General features: G+C 43.2%; 1 protein-coding gene across 1 annotated transcript; it reads left to right on the top strand.

Moving 5' to 3' along the window:
* The first annotated feature begins 1,914 nt into the window (after positions 1-1,914).
* On the top strand, positions 1,915-14,930 carry LOC119028782. Its single transcript, XM_037115053.1, has 11 exons — positions 1,915-2,228; positions 7,623-7,682; positions 9,109-9,359; positions 9,478-9,595; positions 9,707-9,803; positions 9,985-10,066; positions 10,165-10,295; positions 10,761-11,001; positions 11,184-11,271; positions 11,368-11,446; positions 12,478-14,930. Exons 3-11 carry the CDS (start codon positions 9,263-9,265, stop codon positions 13,474-13,476), a joined length of 1,932 nt encoding a protein of 643 aa, XP_036970948.1. The 5' UTR covers positions 1,915-2,228; positions 7,623-7,682; positions 9,109-9,262; the 3' UTR covers positions 13,477-14,930.
* The last annotated feature ends 443 nt before the right edge of the window (positions 14,931-15,373 follow it).

The raw sequence follows: 15,373 nt of genomic DNA, 5'->3' as shown, positions 1-15,373 counted from the left end.
AGGAAACGAGTGACGTGACAGGCAGCTGTTCCTGATAAATCACGGCTGTCCCGCAGGCTGAGAGGACCGATTTCGTTAGCTGTGTTAGACAAAGGACAGCTTGTGTTGGACAGTCTTGCATCACAAGATTACAATGTTTTGCTGTTGAATGATGCTGTGAAGGGTGAGTGCAACTTCACAATGTTGGTATGCAGCCACTGAGGGGCGCCAAAGTAAAACAAATCACAAGCTCTGTGGGACAAACTGGAGATCCTCCAGTCAGAGATGATGCTTTTGATTGTGATGGTTTCTGACATTGCAAATCGTTTGGAAGCCAATCAAAAAACGACTATTTGGGATTGTAGGGTGGGTTGTAGGAGGACGGGTTTGCGGATGAGATTCAAAAATCAACTTTTCTCACAAATAACACGAGCACATATTCAATTCTTGGAGCCAAACTGGTCCACGTTTCCACACGTGTTTGAGTGGAACCAGAGCCGGGCCTAGACACAGGCTGTGTAGGCGAATGCTAAGGGCGCCTTCATCCATGTGGGGGAGAAAAAAAAAATAAATACAATTTTTACTATTATTTCGAAATGTTATATAGACCCAAGCAAAGAGAGAGATTTACTGATTCACAATGTCCAAAAGATTGAAAACATCTGGTGCCCAGGGAAGGAAAGAAAAGGAAGAACATGTGAAAAAGATAGAGGTACAGTAACGTCGATGATGATAAAGTTGAATGAATCCCATCGTGTTTTCATTATCACTCTGTATTAGTCTTCAGTATAGCACACAACAAGCATCTGTTTCTTTATTAAAATGTAACATGCAGTGGTCTCTTCTCTCTTCAGATGCACTTTTAAAATACTTCACCACTTCTCCCAGTGACATTGATTTGCTGTGATATTTCTGACTTAAAAGAAATAAATCTTGAACACGCACATGCAGTTTCTGTGTGAGTGGATGAACATTGATAGTGAAATTGACAAAAGGGGGCACCAGCTAAAATCTTGCCTATTGCACCAAATTAGTCAGGAACCACTGTAGTCAGGACATGTTTCTTCAACTTGGGCTGTGTCCCAACTCAGAGGCTGCATCCTCTGAAGGACCCGGCCTTTTCTGCCTTTGAAGACGAGTCCTTCGGTGAGACCTTCGAAGGCCGTGCCAACCGTTGTTAAATGGGACGGTCTAGCCTTCGGAGCATTTCCTGGTTGCGTCACCAGATGTTTTACCCTTACGATTTCTGTTGCAAAAGTGACGATCTACGCCACGCAATGTCGCCGTTTTCTTTCTTTCTCGTTTTTTTGGGATTATGTGAGGCCGCGAAGGATAGTAGCTGTGCATCCTCCAAAAAGAATGAAAAGAAGGAGCATTTGGAGGAGCCTTCAGATTTGGAAAGCCTTTGCATGGTGTTGTGAAGTAACTGACCTTTAAATGCATCCTTCAAAGGATGCAGCCCCTGAACTGGGACACAGCTATGGCACTGGACGGTATACAATAAGCCACGCCCTCTTTGGTTCCCACTCCAGGTGAGGAGAAACCTGCTACTTATGGCTCCTTCTTCGAGTCCAAAACAATTTACTTTTGGTCAAAATGCTCACGATGGTTAAAACACTTACGTGTGTGAACCATAAAGGAATCTGCACCAATGTTAATGCAAACGCCCTCTGTGTGCAATCAAACCTCTCAACTAACTTATGGCATAAATTATATATATTAATGGTCCTTCAGTTTTGTATTAAAGTGTGTGTGTGTGTGTGTGTGTGTGTGTATTAGCTGTTCGGGTCATTCAAGGTGTTTTTTTTTTTTTTATGGTCTAGTTTGGGAAAGCACACACTTCTGTTAGTTCCCGCCACGTGATACTGACACATGTTGTGAAACTGAAGCGATAAATGCGATGAACGGCACGAAAAGGGAACGGAAAGTAAAGAGGCAGGAAAACAAGAGAGAGACAGAGAGGCAGAGAGACAGAGAAAAGGGGTTTCCACCCTGGTGTTTCACCCTTGTGCTTGAAACATGGATCACAAATCACCCAGATAACATCGTCAGGGAAACCACACACACCACACGCTTTTTTTTTTCTTACTCAGAAACATTTCCGAAAACATCACTTCAGAACTTGATAGCAGTGTAGTTTTCAGAAGGGCCTGAATGGGTCAACAGACATGGAAACTGATCAATCATCACTCTGAATCTACATGACAGCGAGCGGAGGAGCTCTCCACCGACAAACAGACGCCGGACAGGTGAGCTTGTATACTTATACACTTCATACTTCTTTATCGGTGTCATGAATGAATGAGCCTTTGTCAGGAAATTATGTTCCGGTAGAAGAGATTATGATGATGTAGAGGGAGATAAAGTGAGCTGTGTTGGTTTATGAGCTGTTTTTTCTGATGGGTAGATTAGGTAGATTAGGTATCCTTCAGATACTGAGAATAATGACTGTGGTGAAGTTTAGTAAAGATAGTTTGAAACATGAGGTTCTCTTTTTTTTTTTTTTTTGAGCTTCAGCGGAGGCGTGAAAATGACAGATGATTCCTGGTGTAGTCAAGTGTGTCATTAGTGATGATGACTCTTTGAGAGGTTGAGATGCCATTTTCAGATTAAGAGTTTAAACCTGCCATCAATTTAAAACCCTTGTGACTTTACAATTCATATCCACATGCCGGCCATTTCTGTCTGACATCACAGCTCAGGGTGGGAAATTCTCCTGCTGCGCTGCTCTGTTACAGGCTGCAAGTTGTATAAAATGTAGGAAATCTGAGAAATTGTTATCATTTAAGCATGTCTTGATTGATCAGCGGCTGAAAAAGACAGTGGATGATGAAAATTCAGAGGGACAAGCCACATATCAAGGTACCTGAGAGCGGCTAACATTAGCCTTTAACCACTTAAACGTGGTAGTCATAAGAAAAAGGGGTTGTCAGTCGTCACTAACTTGAAAAATTGCCTGACGTCACTCCAGATTTTCCCTATCCATCATGTTTTCTGTTCATGATCAATCGGGAAATGTTAAAATGAAAGCAGTTTGTCAGATTAACAGTAACTCGCACAGCAGCAAAACGTCATCCCAGTGTTCGAGCTTCCTACTCTGAGCGTGACGTCAGAGGAAGATGGCCGTGGACGTGGATTTGGTCTATAAAGCGATAGTTTGTCACGAATCTCTTCGCCTAGTGTCCGTATCAAAGAAAGAGTCGAGTGTTTGTGACGCTCGCAGATAAACTTTACTACATCGTGCCCTACATGCTGAAAAGGAAAAAATAAAGAAAAAAGACAGGGACATTGACAGGAAAGCGAAAGAGAGAGAGCAGCTCTGTGGGTGAACGAGTGTTTCGGTTCGTGGGAAGGTGAGAGATGGTGTTGAAAGCGAGAGGTTGAGTGGGGGGGATGAGAGAGAGAGAGGCAGCACATCAGATGTTTACCATGTTCTCTGCCTGATACACCAGAGTCTTCATCACGTCAGTGGCTGTCTGAGGCTGTGAGCTAAATGCTAACGTCCGCGTGCTAAAGTATCCGACAGATTGACCTGACGGTGGCGCTGCAGTTAAAGCCCGTGGTGCATCGATTGCTAACACGCTGCGTCCTGCGGGAGCGTGAACGGACGTGACGTCTGAACGGGTTCTGCAGCGATCGATCGACTGCGTGTTGCATTAAAAGCTCGATAAGACCACACAGCATCAGTCACGATCTTGCTGGTTGAGCTGTTTCCTCCTACATGCTGCTGCTGCAAATCATTATTCACTTTCTCCCACGTCACACCGCACTCCTCCAGTCACAGCTCTGTAAACTAAAACAACATCATTTTCTGCCCATGCATGGTTTGTCACGGGCTCCTTTTCTCACCTTAGCTACCTGCATGTAGCTAATCAAACGCAAAAACACTGCACAGAGGTTCAGAATAGCTTACAGTGCTGGGAGGTTATCACAGCTGCATTTAATCTGGCATTACAAGAGATCATAAGGTAAACAGGACAAACACAGCTGGTATTGATAAAATTGGACACTGCATCGCCTCTCTAGGTGGAACATTTGCATGCGTTTAAAAAACAATCAGGACTATAATAAGTAATGTGCCATTGTGACAATAATAATCACCGCTGTCCAATGTTTAGTTACTTCTCTCACTGCCCTTAAATGACAAACCTTAACTTTTAAGTGACGAAGCCCTCCAACAGCTGGAGTCATTATCCAGTTTCCCTTCATGCCGAAACCAAACCAACCCAGCCAATATGGACGACCATAACGAGCCAGTCGGACACAGAGTGGGCCGAGTCTTGGCTTCTCCACTCTGGGAAAGGAAGACAGGAGCAGAGGAGGAACTTTTGTGAGGTCCACACCGTTAGGAGGTCAGCAAAAAGATCCCAGGACGGACCGAGGAAGTGAGCCAGGCTTGAATCAGACTGTCAGTGGATGGAGACTTTATCTCGAGCATCACGACTTGTTTTACTGTCGCTAATTTGATCTGTTTGTCATGATAACAATACAGAAGTCTGTTAATACCTCACATTTAAATCATCTTTCCACCATTTGAGGGCTAAATTGAATGTTAGCTAGCTCAGCCTGATGATGGGGATGCTCTAAAGGCTCTAAAGGCCTCACGGAGCAAAAGTTACATGAATGCTCAAGTCATTTTGAATCTGAGAAGTTGAACTTTCTTGCACAGAAATACAGTCATGACCCTGACCTGCCCTGAGTTCCTCCTTTGCTCCCTTCCACAATTGTTGGTCATGATCTGTTTCTGTTACGAACATCAGATCCTGCAGGTTTCATTTGACCCCGTCGCATATTTCCTACCACCAGTCAAAATGTGTCATTTCAGGTTCGTGTTACTGGGACGAGTGTTGACCATCTTGTGTCAGTTCCACCAACATATATCACGTTTAACACTTATATTCTGCCAGCCAGTACAACTAGATGTCAGAAGCTGTGTCCTTGGTAGTTCTCGAGTCTGTATCAGCGTTTTATGTCAGAATTCATGAAACGGAAGAGCATATTTGTGGAGTTGGGGGAGAGTGAATGAGTTATTCTGTTTTTGGAAACGACGGTAGCGTTCTGGGAAGAGAAGGGGGGGGGTTAGGAAGTGGTTTCTGTGTGTGTTTACTCTACCTCTGTGTGTGTGTGTGACTGCATTTGTGTACGTTTGTGGTTATTTCCGTGCGAGTGTCTACAAGAAACTGAGAGAGCAAAGAAAGAAAGAAAGAGGAAAGAGAGAGAGAGAGTGAGAGAGTGTCAGCTCTTTTTCTTGGTTTCTTTGGTTCATTTCACGTTGGCGCAGGCGAGGGGAAGTCCAAATGTCAGAGGACGGAAGACATAAATGAAAAAGTATCTCAGCGAAAGAGGTGAGAAAGAAGCGAGGCTGTCACGTAGATAGTTGCTGACTGCTTCCCTCTGGGAAGCTTCTCCCATGATCAGATGCTGAGCGGAGAAAACGTTTCGCTGACAGGACGGAGTTGCTCAAAGCTCCAGTGTTAGCTCGGGGAATACTGGGGAAGTTGGTGGACTTTACAGCGTGACAACATGTCATGACATCAGGCTCAACACAGTGTTTTATAGGTGCAGTGCATCCTCATATTTCCTTGTGATGATAAATATGATCACATTACACATAATTCAAGTGTCATAGATCACACAGAGCAACAAAAAAAAAAAAAACTCTTATTAAAGGAACAGTTCACCTTAAATCATCAAATCCAATTAGATTGTTTTGATATGAGCTGCTGAGTTTTGGAGAAGACAATCCGACTTCTTTGGACCGGACCACAAATCTATCACCGCACAGGAGGTAGCGTGCATCTACCCGTGGAAGAGAGGCGAACTAACTAAGCTAACTGCAGCTAAGTTGAGCAAGTCGCCATTACTGTTTTCATCAAGTCATGTTCATTAAAACCAGGACGATCTCCATCCACGCTCCCGATCCTTGACAACATGCCAAGCTCTCTGCTCTCAGTATCTTGAACTGTGAGATAGAATGGATTTAAAGCTGTATCAAATAGCTCTGTGTGTGAGTGTGGGATCATGTCTTTCTTCCCCCTACAAGAACAAACTCTGGCATCGCTGCCCGCTTCATCCAGTCAGAACCAAGAAGTCCATAAAGAGGCTTGTCTGCTTGGCAAGGTGCAGAGAGCAAGATCCTCCAGTTCTGGTACCTAGACCGGTGACGGTGGGACATGGACAGCTACGGATACCAGCTAGAATCCAGCTAGGATCCTCGCAACCTGCAACTTTTGCAACCTGATGAGAATACAGTGAAATAGGTGGCTGTTTTTAGTCTGTAGCCACCAATGAGTTTTGTTTTTTGCTCTCTAAAGTTTAGACGCCCCTGGTTTAAACCCTTAGACCTCACAAGCAGAAGCTGGAACATGGTGGATCTAATACTGCTTTATACTGTGAAGTAAAGCAGGTCAAGTCAGTTCATCTTCCCTTTTCGTCTCTTTTTTGTCAACAAGTGAGAAAAACCCAAAGAGGCACAGGAAATAGCCAAAGCAGAAAAGAGACTTGTGTCAACACCCCCCCCCCCCGATTACCGGCTGTCACGCAGAAGATACACTTCAGCTTTTTGATTCCCTCACTGATAACAAGTTAATGATCACGACTTCTGAGAACATGCGCCGAAATCTGATTAATGCCGTTTTAAGAACAGGAGGTGTCGTTGGCAGGAAGTGCACCTGTCACAATAATGGAAAATTTGTTTTTTTAGAAAAAAGAAAGAAAAAAAAAACAACACGGCCTGACCTTTATAAAACTACACAAACAGTTGACCATGGTGTCGGCATGAACTTCCCCCATGCTGTGTTTGCACTGCAAAAAGCAGAAGTTTTCCTTTGTGTAAACGTTTTCTAGCAAATATAAGAAGCTGTTAAATACCCTCTGAAAGGTGTCGCTGTGCAGAGTGAAAGTATTTGTATCTAGGGCTGTGGGTGTTTGTGGGTCGACTCTGCGCTGGGCTATAATAACCAAGCCACAAATCGTACCTGCACGCACACACACACGCACACACACATTTTGATATTTCATCCTGTTTTTGACGGAGTTTAAATGTCAGTTGTGGTTCATATGCAAAAGCAGCAAAAGTTCATGAAGTATCAACTGAGAAGGGTGAACATGGAAAAAAAGAGAAGAGACACACATCTCAAGATGTAACACAAACACCATACTGTGTGTGTGTGTGTGTGTGTGCGTGTGTGTGTGTGTGTTAAGTTAAAGAGGTCAAACCATGAACTTGTGCAGGGGTTTAAAACTGCAGCATCAACGCTGCAGTAGCCAGTCTCCACCTGTGCAAGGTAGGACTCAATCGTCCATCAGATTGTAGTCATAGAAACACACAGCAGGTAGTACCATTAAAATAAGCCCTCATCGATTAACTGATGGAAAATAGCAGAGGAAGCTGCTTGAGGTGCGAAAGACTCTTAACCACAAAAACTTGAAGAGGATGCCTCTTTTTTTTTTATCACACTTGTTGAGCTAGCGGGTAGCGGGGGTGGATTAAAACCGAGAGAGGACTTACAGGATTGATCTTGAACTGAGATCAAACTTCTGAGTAGTGACCTTCAGAGATCATTATCTGCTGTCAGTTTTTTTTTTTTTTTTTTCCATTTCCAAGACAAAAAAAGCCTTATTTGGCTGATGCTCTTTCGCAGGGCGGTGAATTGAATGACAGCAGGAGCTCTGGAGCAGATGCCGAGCAGACTCGCCAACAGGTAAGACGCACATTTTCTGCTCGTCCTCTAATATTAAGCTCATCAGTGCCTGACATATACAACGACTGCTCTGTTAGGACTGCATCAGGTGGGGTGGCTGAGACAGGATGTGATACCTGTAGGCAGCTTCTCTCACTAAATGATGGGTTATTTCCCTATTTTTAATGACATGCAGGTCTGACTGTGTGTCTGCAAAGCACACGATGAAAAATACTTTGGCAAAGGTTGTTCAGTTTCACCAGCAGTTATTTGGTATGCAGGGCTTTTTACACCCACAGCTCATGAAACAGGCTGTGGTTTATTAATCAACTGATGCAACTGATCTTTAAACTGAATTAGGCTAAAAGTCCAAGATGTTTTTCTTCCATTTTGGTTCTTGTTTGGCTCATTAACAGCGCTCAGTGGTGCGCAAGTACAGATTTTTGGGAATTACAAGATGTTTTTTCCATTTTGGTCCTTGTTTGGCTGCATCAGGTGAAGAAGTTGGTGAAGCTGTCTATCCCCCGGCTGCACTCAATAGTAAAATTCCCTCCTAAGACGAGAAAGTTTTCAGTCTCTTTGAGGCTGCTTATGTGCAGAATTTGAAAAAGTGGTACTCTGGCATCCCTCTGGCAAAGGTCTAGTCAAAGGTCTAGTGGTTTTTTGATAATTTGCAGGCAATTCTTCCCACGTGCTGCAGCAGCTGGTAAAAAACAAACTTTTTTTCAAACCTTTTCTCACATTTTCAACGACACTATATAAACATTAATGAACACATATATTTTTAGATTATACAACATTTCTAAGCACTTGTAAGAAACTTGTTAATGGTTAATTGACTGCCTAAGAACATTAATAAAAAGTTCCTAATAATCATTAATGATAGATGTTTGACAAAGATATCATGCCAGTGTTGAACCACTTAGCCTTTTTGTTGCTTTAATAAGATTATTAAATACACTATTATTAATTTTATAAAAAGCTGACTATGCTTTTTGCAGCTGCCGAGAGAACAATGCCTTGTCAGGGTTCATAAATCCTTTAATATACATTTAAAATCTTCAAGAAAAACACATAATAAGACATGCAGCAAAAGCTTCAGTAAGAATTCAGCCTCTGTTAAAAGGTCATCACTCACTACAGGTGAGCCGCAGGATCCCCACTTTCAACATCGTCTTATATGATTAGTGGTTTTGCAAGGAGGTGAAACATGATACAGTATGGCCCAATCAATGCACCATGCTGTGACAAATGACACATCCCAGCAGGTGTTTTATTGGTGTATGAAAGTGGAACCAGATCACAGAAACCCAGGCAGGATCTGAAACATTTCTATTTCTGTTTTTTGTTTTTTTTCTTCCGATCACCTGTCGCCGTCTCCTGCTGTGTTTGTGGTTTAGGAGTGCAAAGTGTCACCCCCTCTGCCTCTCTTTGTTCATCTGCACAGGATGAGAAGGAGGAGGAAGCAGTGACTTACACCCTGGAGCAAAGAACGATTCATCAAACCCCCACCCCCGCCACGAAATAATCACCCAGCATCAGAAGCCAACATTCCCACTGGTTTTGAGATCCCAAGAAAAGGAAGATTGATGACTGGATAAATGGAGGGAATTAAGAAAACCCTTCACCTGTTTCTGCTTCTGGCTCTCCCTCTTCTCTCAGCGCAGACGAGCGATTGTCCCACCCAACCAGTCAATGGTTAGTGAGCGTTTGATGACTTGACTTGACATTTTTTTAGAGTGTGTAGCATAACTGATTTTTTTCAGTCGATAAAAAGCTCTTGATTTCAACCCTGTCTCCGTTATTTCTCTTGCAGGTCTCACCTGCTACAATGACTACTCGAAGGTCGTCACTTGTTCGTGGAACAGCACGTTTGCATCTGACCATGCAGACACTGAGTGCACGATAGATGCCAAAAGAGTGGTGCCAGACCAGTAAGGACTGCCATTTTAAAAGAAAAGCTGGACAGAAGTGTCCATACAGTACATACACACACGGTTACTATGTACCCTAAGTGAAATGAGCATGAAATGATCGTCTTACAGGGACTATACATTCAACAGTTCCTGTAAACTTGAGCCTGTTGACGTCTCCACACCAACGCTAAGGAAGTGCTCCATGGTCTTCAAATATAATAATATGGTAAGTCTGAGAAACCACGTTATGTCATTTGTCCTTTGGTTTTGTGACGAGCACTGAAGATTAACTTTTAATCTGGGCATCACAGAATGTAACTGTCCAGCAGATCATCACTTTTGATGCCAAAACAAATAACATCATGACATTTAAAGGTCTTTCATTTAAACATTTAAACTGTCCCCAGTTTCTGAGCTACGACGTGCTGTCCATAAAACTGAGCTGTGTCCCTGAGGAGAAAAGTCTGTTCTACCGGCCTGCTTGTCACAGTGAGTAGAAATAGATATCTATCACCTCTACCCTGACTTAACTTGTGAGCAGGTCAGAGCGAAGAACTAAGACAAACTATGTTTTTCTGCTATTGCAGTAAAGCTGGATCCTCCACCAAAACTGTTTATCGACAATACCACCTTCTCCTGGTCCCCTCAACTCTACAAGAGGAAATTTTGTAATTATCGCTGTGAAGTGCAGTGGAAAGAAGCGGACAAGTCCTGGAGTGTGCGTAGATATTTTCTGTCTATGTTACCAGCATAAATGAGTGTGTGTGTGTGTGTGTGTGTGTGTGTGTGTGTGCTGAAGAAAGACAGAAACACAGTCTACGCGATTACACATATGCGTCGCCAACACTTCAAACGTCACAAGATCGATGTTATGCATTGTTGTGCTCTGGAGTGTGTCACCTGAACACAGCAGTGTTGTAGCCTGCCTCCACTTTAGCATGTTTACTAGTTTGGTCATGAAAATGCTCTGATTAGCTCACTATCCCCTAATTGACTGACATTCGTTACTTGGTCCAAGTGTTGACATTTTGCCTTCACGTCCTGCGTGGCCGATGTTTCTGTCCTCAGAGAGACTGTGAGAGAGATTGTTATATCAGTTGCTGTGTGGCTGCAGGAAAAATCCAAGCCAAAGAAATGAAAACCAGCCAATTAAACATGCCTGCATTTGTTTGTTCCTCGTCAGGATCCCTCTGTGAAGACAAAACAAAAGTCTTGTAAATGGTCCTGCCGTGGCATGCCGTTGTGCAACTGCACAACCGACATGGATGAACCTGAGGAGCTGATCCAAGGCGCGAGTTACGAGGCACGTGTTCGAGTGAAGTCCGATGATGAATTAAAGTATTTGTCAACCTGGAGTGAGTGGAGCGAAAAAACAACGTGGGACTCAACCTTTGGAAGAGCAAAACCAATAGCATCACCCTCAGGTACGGGTTACCAGACACGAACAAAGCTAATTGGTTTGGTTTAACAAATGCAGTCAGCGGAGAGAAAGATTGTTACAAATGTCTTGAATCCCAGTAGTGGAAATTTTATTGATACAGCATGATAAAGGAGCAATATGTAAGAGATAAAAATGAAGTAAAAATCTCTGTCTTGTCTTCTCCAGATGTTGTTCGGGGTGTTTTCGGCACTCTTGCAAGCCTGGTAGGGTTGGCCTTGTTGCTCGTACTCTTCAAGACTGACAAAACCACCTGGTAAGCAGACACGCCCACAAAGACACATAATGTCACTCGAGGTGGAACAATTTGTCTTTTTGTTAAAGAGAGTACGTTTTTCCCTCTGTGTTTTAGGATTTACATAGTAATAAAGTCAATCAGAGGCCAGATACCAAAACCGCAGGATTCCTTCCTGAAGGATCCGAATCCCAAGGTGAGCTCATGAAAACTCTTCGTCACAACTTGTTTGAACATACTACACTGAGTTTTAACTGGTTATGAAATGGTCTCAATTCAATATTGATGCCTCTATATAACTTACATTTATATATGAACATATCTTCATTAAATAGTTGAAGCGTTAAACAAAGAATCTTTGATTTTTCAACTAGTTTTCAATTTCTGAAAACCACATTTGACTTACTATAGTTCTATATCACCCACTTTTATGATGTTACCTGAATACCCAGTCTGCTCTGATTGGTCAGCTCACACATGCCTGACCCGGCACTGCTACAGCACCAACCGAGCAGCGCTGTGCTACATAAACTTATACTGTGCCGAACTAGCTGCCAGCAATAACTTAGGCACATGTGTGATACGGTGAAATAGTCACAAAAAAGGCGGAACAACTGACAAGAAGCTTCAGGGGTGCAGACGTTGGCCTTTTTCATTTTTCAAGATCTTTCAACTGCAGAATGGAAAAAAAATAGATGCATAGAATCAAATTATTGTGGTACGTTAGCCCAACATCCAGGCTTCTTTTAACTTTGGTTTGGTGTCCACAGACTTCATGAAAAGTATTTTAGCTGCTTGAAGGTCAACTTCCTCTCCAGAAAATCCCTAACAGCAACTTCCTGTCTGTCAAAGTTTAACGGAACTGCAGTGATGAGGATGAGGAGTAAACATCTGTAGCTTCATCACTCTCACCACACCCTGGTAGTGATAGCACGTACTCATTTGACTCATGGTTCTTGTAAGGTGTTACAGATAGCAGTGCATACTGAAAAAGGTCAAGCTCAACCTGACACAAAACAGTAGGATGCACGGCTTACGTAGGCGTTTAAACTAGACAGATGACTAATCTGTCAAAGACACACAACCTTTATGATCATTTAGCAGCAGAGGAGACACACACACACACACACACACACACACACACAGTTAAATGCAACTTTACAACCTTCTAAGTGTTTGTGTTTTTAACTTTAAATCTAATCATTTCTCTCGCAATTAATCCTCCAGAGCTGGTCTAGCCCGTACTTCACCACTGAAACCATGAATACCTTCTTGAAGCCGGTGGACATCGCCTCCGTCGAGGTGACCTCCGCTGCGGATGCCGTCGTACAAATCAGTCCAGAGGCGGCGCTGCAAGAGAAGATGAGAGTCGAGAGCAGCTACGAGTCGACCAGTTCCAGCTTCTCCAATCCCAGTTACTCCCAGCTGTCTCCTCCTCTCGTCCCCGTCTCCCTGCTCACCACGGGGAATCTGAAGCCCTGCGACGCCGATACACCCTACGGACCGGTTAGTAGTCAAGGTGAGGGTAGGAAAGCAGAAGAGGATAAGGATGACGAGAGTGGGGAAGAGATCCGAAAGTTGCTCTGCGGAGGCAACAGCAACAATGAGCCCATGCCGGTAATTTCTGACTACGAGAAGGTTGAGAAGCCCCAGCTGGAGCGCTTCAGGCTGCAGAGTCTAGATTCAGGCGTGTGCAGTGGCGAGGAGGTCAGTCAGGAGAGCCTGGAGGTCGATAGCATCAATGTGAGCGATGAGGATCCTGAAGGCAAAGAGGAGGAGACGCAGGGACAGGATAGAAAAGAAGCAGATTTTCAGAAGCTGTTAGAAGGCATCGGAGGTGTTTTTGACAAAGGGTCCATTCAGGTCTGTTCGGGCTACGAGCAAGTCCAGAGGCCGCAGGGTGACAAACCCGAGCTCAACAGCCTGGATTCAGCCATCAGCAGCGGGGACGAGGAGCAGGCGAGTCAGGAGGAGAGCCTGGAGGAAGCTGTTCAGACCACTGAGTCCACGAGCCTCCTGTTTTCTCCTCCTCTTCATTCCAGCACATTGGCATGCTCCCTGCCCTCTTTCACTCCGCTGCCCCTGAACTTCTCTGCGGCAGCTTTGAGTCCCGATCTGGGACCTCTGCCGATTCACATACTGGGCAGGATGGCTCTGATGTCAGCCAGCAGGCCAGTGGAGCCCTCTGGTGATGGATACATGCCAGTAAGGCAGGAGCAGAACTGAATACAGACATCAGGCCGAGCAGCAAATGCTGTACAATAAATGTATGTAGCACGACAGCTTATCGGCGTAGAGGCGGTAAACGTTCCCACCAACACCTGACAATCGTTTCAACATTTCAGTCTCATCGCCGATGACAGTTTGAATGTTACAAATGTATTTTCTTCTTACACTGTCTTCCTAATGAGTATTTATCTTTATCTATGTCAAAACAAAGGAAAACCCTGCCAATGACAACATTATGGAACAAGAAAGAGAAAAAGCAAAAGGTACATCTGCTGTCTTTATGTTTCAATTATGTCCTGGACCAGAAAGAATAACAAAAAAAAAAAACAAACAAACATATATATACATACACATAAATACATATTCTGGTAATTGTGTCTTCAGTGAGAAACCTGTATAGCCAATGTCTACCTGTGTTTATCTATGAGGGGTTTGTCAATCCAAGAAAAACAAAAGATGTTCAGATCTTCACTGTCAAACATTGCTGATAAAAGGCTACATCGATGTGACTCAGGCAGATATTCAGATAATCAAGTATCCACAAGCAAAATAACAGCTTTGTGTCTGATTATTTTAAAGCTTCATTTGATCTCATTTTGTTGCTTTAGTGTGTGTCTGGCGACATTCATTGTGTTGCTTAAAGGAGAAATTCACCTCCAAAGTTCTCTAGTCCAAAACAAGTGTTTTAGCATGTTCTGAAGTAGCTGGTGACGTGTTTAAAATGTAAAACAAACATGATGTGACTCCATGGAGCCCTCCTTCCTTCTTCCTCTTCTTCTGAGTGTCTCTTGTCCGTTGAGGCTCATGGGAAACATAAACAATATGGTGACCCACCCCCTCAAAAAACTCTCTAGCGTCACCAGTGGACAAAAACCCAGAAGGACGACTTTAACGTTATATATACTGTATGTGGAATCCATATAAACCATGCTTATTTATATTTGTATGGCAGCTATTTCAAGAACTACTGACTATGGAGATGAACGGAGAGATTGGAAAATGTATGCTAACTCATCTTTGACATCCTGATTGATCTCATATTTTATCTTTTTATGATTTTTTTTATTTATATTATTATTTTATTATAACAACCCAGAAGTGCAGAAGTGCAGCACTGTAACGCTTTTCTTTCTCTGTCCACTGTGTGAAGATTCACAGTGTTTAATGTCACGGAAACATGTTTCTCTGCACAATGAACGTCTTCCTTTGCTGTCCACAGAAAACCACCAATGTAAAAACTAATATATACAACAGAAATATACACAATAAAGCAGTTTTAAAAGGAAGCATGTTGAAAATAAATTTTTAAAAAAAGCAACAACAATGATAATAATAAAACAGTAAAATGTTTCATTGAAATGGTGTAATAACAAAAAGGTACGATGTTTGTATGATGTACATGATGACATTTCATTTAGAATAAATGTGAGTATGTTTGGGCCACAGGTAAAGTCACACCTGGATTTTTTTCTTTTTGTCTGTGTGTGTGTCACAAGTTCACTTCATCAAAGTCGTAACTGTAACACCCCGACTTCGTTCGGTGCGACACACAGTGTGAAGCTGAATTTAGCTGACATGTATTTCGGCAGCTCACCTGCTCAGAGCTTCAGTGTTACAAATAAAGAATCTGTAACGAGAAATTTGAACTGTCAGTCGTCCTTTAATGCACAAATCTCTCCTCCTGCTCTCTCTCTCTCTCTCTCTCTCTCTCTCTCTCTCTCTGTGCACTTTATGGCCGATTGGGAATTCTTGTTTGTGTGGAAAGTGAAATGAACTGTAGCGAGTCCACAAATAGCCTGACCCCGCCTCATTCACCATCGTGTTTACCTGTGCAGGGGGCAGCTGACTGGGAGCATCACAGTTGCTAGGTGACGATCTGTGACATCAGCACACC

This window comes from Acanthopagrus latus, chromosome 1, assembly GCF_904848185.1.
Source record: "Acanthopagrus latus isolate v.2019 chromosome 1, fAcaLat1.1, whole genome shotgun sequence".
In the NCBI taxonomy this organism is placed as follows: Eukaryota; Metazoa; Chordata; class Actinopteri; order Spariformes; family Sparidae; genus Acanthopagrus; species Acanthopagrus latus.
Note: the sequence above shows the minus strand (reverse complement) of the source record. Positions and strands in the feature narration are given on the sequence as shown.

Coding starts and splice junctions, on each gene's coding strand:
- LOC119028782 (XM_037115053.1), top strand. CDS start 9,263: ATGGAGGGAATTAAGAAAACCCTTCACCTGTTTCTGCTTCTGGCTCTC. Junction 11,002..11,183: donor ACCAATAGCATCACCCTCAG/GTACGGGTTACC, acceptor TGTCTTCTCCAG/ATGTTGTTCGGGGTGTTTTC. Junction 11,447..12,477: donor TGAAGGATCCGAATCCCAAG/GTGAGCTCATGA, acceptor TTAATCCTCCAG/AGCTGGTCTAGCCCGTACTT.